General features: G+C 41.0%; 1 protein-coding gene across 1 annotated transcript; it reads left to right on the plus strand.

Moving 5' to 3' along the window:
- The first annotated feature begins 422 nt into the window (after positions 1–422).
- LOC149247772 (uncharacterized) lies at positions 423–3,929 on the plus strand. The gene is made up of 2 exons (XM_089455930.1): positions 423–3,391; positions 3,524–3,929. Exons 1-2 carry the CDS (start codon positions 427–429, stop codon positions 3,853–3,855), a joined length of 3,297 nt encoding a protein of 1,098 aa, XP_089312056.1. The 5' UTR covers positions 423–426; the 3' UTR covers positions 3,856–3,929.
- Positions 3,930–4,552: the final 623 nt, after the last annotated feature.

Raw genomic sequence — 4,552 nt, forward strand, 5'->3', positions numbered from 1 at the left:
TTTAGAGATTTTTTAAAATATTGTATCGATTTACACTATCAAAAACACATTTTTACCACCAAATTGGAAAAAATAAATTATGCATTATACTCGTAACATCTACTTTCTCACACATGTTATGTGTGAAAGGCATGAGAGATAGAGTCAAAGTTGTTTTCGGGTCAAACACCGTATCTAACGAGTTCCAAAATTATCGCAAAAGTTCATACCTACTCTGCCTTTGAATAGTAGTAAAAGATTTCGGGTCAAAGACGACACGTATATCTATTCAATGGTATGAAATACTACTGCGCTGGCCAGTATATTACCTAATACCCTGTAACCCGATTCGTCGTCCTCTTCTGGTTTTACTTCCAGTTTCACTTAATACTCAGTAACCCAATTCGTCCTCCTGTTCCAGTTTCATGACCCATGCAGCAGAGTAGGATGAAAATGCAAGGATATAATTTTATGTGTCTCATAGCATTTCTAGTTTTCAATATTTTCCAGTATTTTGGCAGCTTACCTGCACTCATTTGCTGCGTTAACGCTCTGTCGGCAGATGGAGACGCCCTTTTACAAATCAAGTCATCCTTTGTGGTTCCAAAGAATGTTCTTTCAAGCTGGACAAACGACAGCTCCTCCGATGTGGATCCATGTAAGTGGGAAGGTGTGCAGTGCAGCACCCATGTAAGGAGGATTATTTCAATTTCCCTACCAAATAGAGGTCTGTCTGGACGTCTTTCCAGTGCAATAGGAAAGATGCCTGCCCTGCAGAAGCTCGATCTTTCGAGCAATAGCTTGTCGGGTGCTATTCCTGGCCAAATAGCCAACTGCTCTCAGCTTCGTCAACTCAATCTCGCTAACAATTCCTTCACAGGCTCCATCCCTCCGGATATCGGGAACTGCAGCCTTCTTACCGTTCTGAATATCAGTACCAATGATATTTCTGGTGTTATTCCATCTCAACTGGGTAATCTCGTAAGCCTGACTACTCTGTCGTTAAATACAAATAAACTCAGTGGTGTCATTCCATCGTCTCTGGGAAGGCTTGCCAATCTCGATACCATTAGAGCAGAGTCCAACTACTTCAGTGGCTCTGTACCACCTGAAATAGGCAATTGCAGTAAACTGCGGATTTTGATCTTGAAAGAATCAGGATTGCGAGGAAGAATTCCTTGGGAAATTGGGAATTTGAAAAATCTTGTTACGTTGTCCCTGTTCGGCAACAATTTGACGGGTACTATCCCTCGTTCTATCGGCAACTGCAGCAGCCTTGAAATCGTTTCTGTTTACAAGAACTTGTTACATGGTACGATACCAAAGGAGATAGCTCGGTTGCAAAATCTGAGACATCTATTTGTTTATCAGAACCATCTTACAGGCTCAATTCCTGCGGGATTTTTCAGTACACTGCAGAAGTTGGAGCAGTTCGATGCATCTACCAATAATCTGAGTGGGACTATACCAAATGAAATGGGCTGGCTGAAGATTTTGACACACTTGTCCTTTGCTTCCAATAACATGTCCGGCTCGATCCCCTCTTCTTTTTCTAATCTTACAAGCCTGCAGCAGCTAGATTTATCAGAGAATAAGTTTGAAGACACTTTGCCTCAAGGAATCGGCCGTCTTCCCAATCTGACAGCGTTGTTTCTCTACGATAACAACTTCGAAGGTCCGCTGCCTTCTGGGCTTGGCAGCTTCAGCAACCTGGAGTACCTGGAATCATTTTCCTGCGGACTGAATGGATCCATTCCTTCGGGGTTGTGCAGCGGTAGGTCGTTGACCCAGCTTGCCATCTCCGACAATCGACTGGAGGGGAACATCACCGGCCTTCTACAAGACTGCGTCTCACTACAACGCGTCCGCCTGCAGAACAACCTCTTCACGGGCTTCATACCGAGTAACATCTCTAAGCTCTCCAACTTGAATTACTTTGAGATTTCTCATAACAAAATCCATGGAAGTATACCCTCTTCCGTAGGACAGATGGAGAACCTTACTAATCTTCTGCTCGTGGACAATAATCTCTGCGGCGTCATTCCTGCTGAAATAGGAGACTTGAGAAAACTGGGAAAACTCGATCTGAGCTGCAATAATCTCACTGGAACGATTCCTCCAGAAATAGGAAATTTAATTAATTTAGAGGTTTTAAATCTCAGCGCAAACTCGTTGGAAGGCAGCATACCGGCAGCAGTTGGTCACCTTCAGATGCTGGAGAAATTAAATTTGAGCGTAAACGCACTGACAGGAAGGATCCCCGGTTCATTGGGGAATTGCGGACGATTAGGCGAGCTATACCTGGCTAGAAATAAACTGAGCATGACCATTCCTTTGGAGTTGGCAATGCTAGCAGACACTCTCAGATATGGGTTAGATCTAAGCTGGAACAATCTTTCAGGATCTCTTCCTCCTCAGATTGGAAGCTTGACGTTACTTGAATCCTTGGACGTCTCCCATAACCAGCTCTCCGGTCAGATTCCTCAGTCTTTCCTAGACATGATGAGCCTGGATCATTTCAATTTCTCTTTCAACTCTTTTACAGGGAGCATTCCTTCATTGAGGAAATTTTTACAAGGTCCGCAGAATGCATTTGAGGGAAATCCAGGTCTCTGTGGACCTCCGACAACCAAGAATTGTTCCGATGCAGAAGTTGCACGTAATAAGAAAAGAATAGGCTCGGTGGCAGTGGCGGCGATTACCATCGCCTGTTTTGCGACCATAATCATTTTCAGCCTTGCGCTGATGTACATGATAAAAATATCAAGGTCGAGGAAGGAGCGACAGAACAATGAAGATGCTACAGTGGGTATTAATTTGGCAGATGGGCGAGGTATAATCAAATACAGAGATATAGCAGAAGCTACTGAGAACTTCAGCGATGATTACGTCATCGGCTCTGGCACATCCGGGATGGTGTACAAGGTCGTTATTCCAGGACGAGACAAAATCCTCGCGGCCAAGTGCTTAAAGGTAGACGATAATGGATATCGCAGTCTGAGGCACGAGATCGAATCCTTGAAGCACGCCCGTCACAGGAACATCCTGCGTCATCGGGACCTGATAACAGAGCATGATGGAACGAATGAGGTAATAGTTCTTTTGTGTGACTACATGGTCAATGGATCGTTGTGGGAATATCTGGGCGGAGCATCGAAACGTCCTAATCAGAGGCTGGACTGGGGGACTCGGTACAACATTGCAGTGGGCGTGGCAGAGGGACTCAAATATCTACACCACGACTGCGAACCTCCAATAATTCACTGCGACATAAAGTCTGCCAACATATTGCTGGATGATGAATATGTAGCACACATCGCAGATTTTGGACTTGCCAGGCTACTGAAAAACCCATCAGTGGATTCTGAATCAAGTTCTCTTTTCGGAGGGACTCTGGGCTACATTGCGCCCGGTACTAAATCTCCATTTGTTTTCTGTTTACAAAGCTGAATGAATCCACGAATTATTGTTATTATTATGTTAGTAAATCATATTCCATTTCACGCGAATAGTCATAAACTCCGAAGATTAATGTTTTGTGCAGAATGTGGGTATGGAGTGAAAGCATCAACGAAGCAAGACGTGTATAGCTTCGGAGTGGTATTATTTGAGATGGTAAGCGGAAAGCCTTCAGCGGTAGAAGACGGCGAAGAAGAATTTGTGCATATCACTGCATGGGCTGCGAAGATGGCGCAGGAAGGGAGGATTGATGAAATAATTGACAAGGATTTGAGAAGTAACAGTGATTATAAAAACGTGAAGGATGAAATAGTGAAGATAATGGAGATTGCCGCACTTTGTAGTCGATCTGCTCCCAATCTCAGGCCGCCCATGAACGTAGTTGTTGACATGCTTAATTGTCTAAAATCTGAATAGCTGGCTGTCTCTTCTCAGTTCCCATAGAAAGCAGGGCATTTTTTCTTTAATGATGATAGGTGTGTTCTTTTTATTTTGGTAGGGTCGTTTATTTTGGAAAAGGACTTTCAAAATTTTTAATTATCAATGTGATTGAGATGAATAACAGCATTTAAATTTTTCTAAATAATTGTATTTATTTATAAATAAAAGATTGGGATTTATGATTTATTTTGAAACCGTTTATGTTTTATTCTTATTTATATTTTAAATTAAATTTATTAATTAAAAAATATAGTAATATGAGGTTATGTTATAGACAATGAGTGATAGTGGATTTTTTAGGCATGTGGTATTGATAATCCATGATATTGATCTATGGTGTTGTAACAATATCTATTTACATATTAATAATCTTCACTATAAAGTTGAGGATAAATCTCCATGGTTAAGAATCTTACATATTTTTTTAACTATATATTTTTAATGATTTTTAAAATTTTAATAAGAGAGATGTATGATGAAGGAAGTGCATGCTTATCATGAGCCATTTAATTTATATTGATGCATTAATGTAATTTTCTAAACATGCAAGTGCATTTTGAATGATTCTTTACTTATGTATGTATATATGGGTTTTTTCTTTTTCTTTTGGTATGTATACTCTGTAGAGTTAATCGCTAACATTATATATTTTTCCTTGAGATGCTTCATAACT

The sequence above is a fragment of the Pinus tabuliformis genome, chromosome 7, assembly GCF_031772625.1.
Source record: "Pinus tabuliformis cultivar Carrire ecotype Pingquan chromosome 7, CPIR1, whole genome shotgun sequence".
Lineage (NCBI taxonomy): Eukaryota > Viridiplantae > Streptophyta > Pinopsida > Pinales > Pinaceae > Pinus > Pinus tabuliformis.

Coding starts and splice junctions, on each gene's coding strand:
- LOC149247772 (XM_089455930.1), top strand. CDS start 427: ATGAAAATGCAAGGATATAATTTTATGTGTCTCATAGCATTTCTAGTT. Junction 3,392..3,523: donor TCTGGGCTACATTGCGCCCG/GTACTAAATCTC, acceptor TGTTTTGTGCAG/AATGTGGGTATGGAGTGAAA.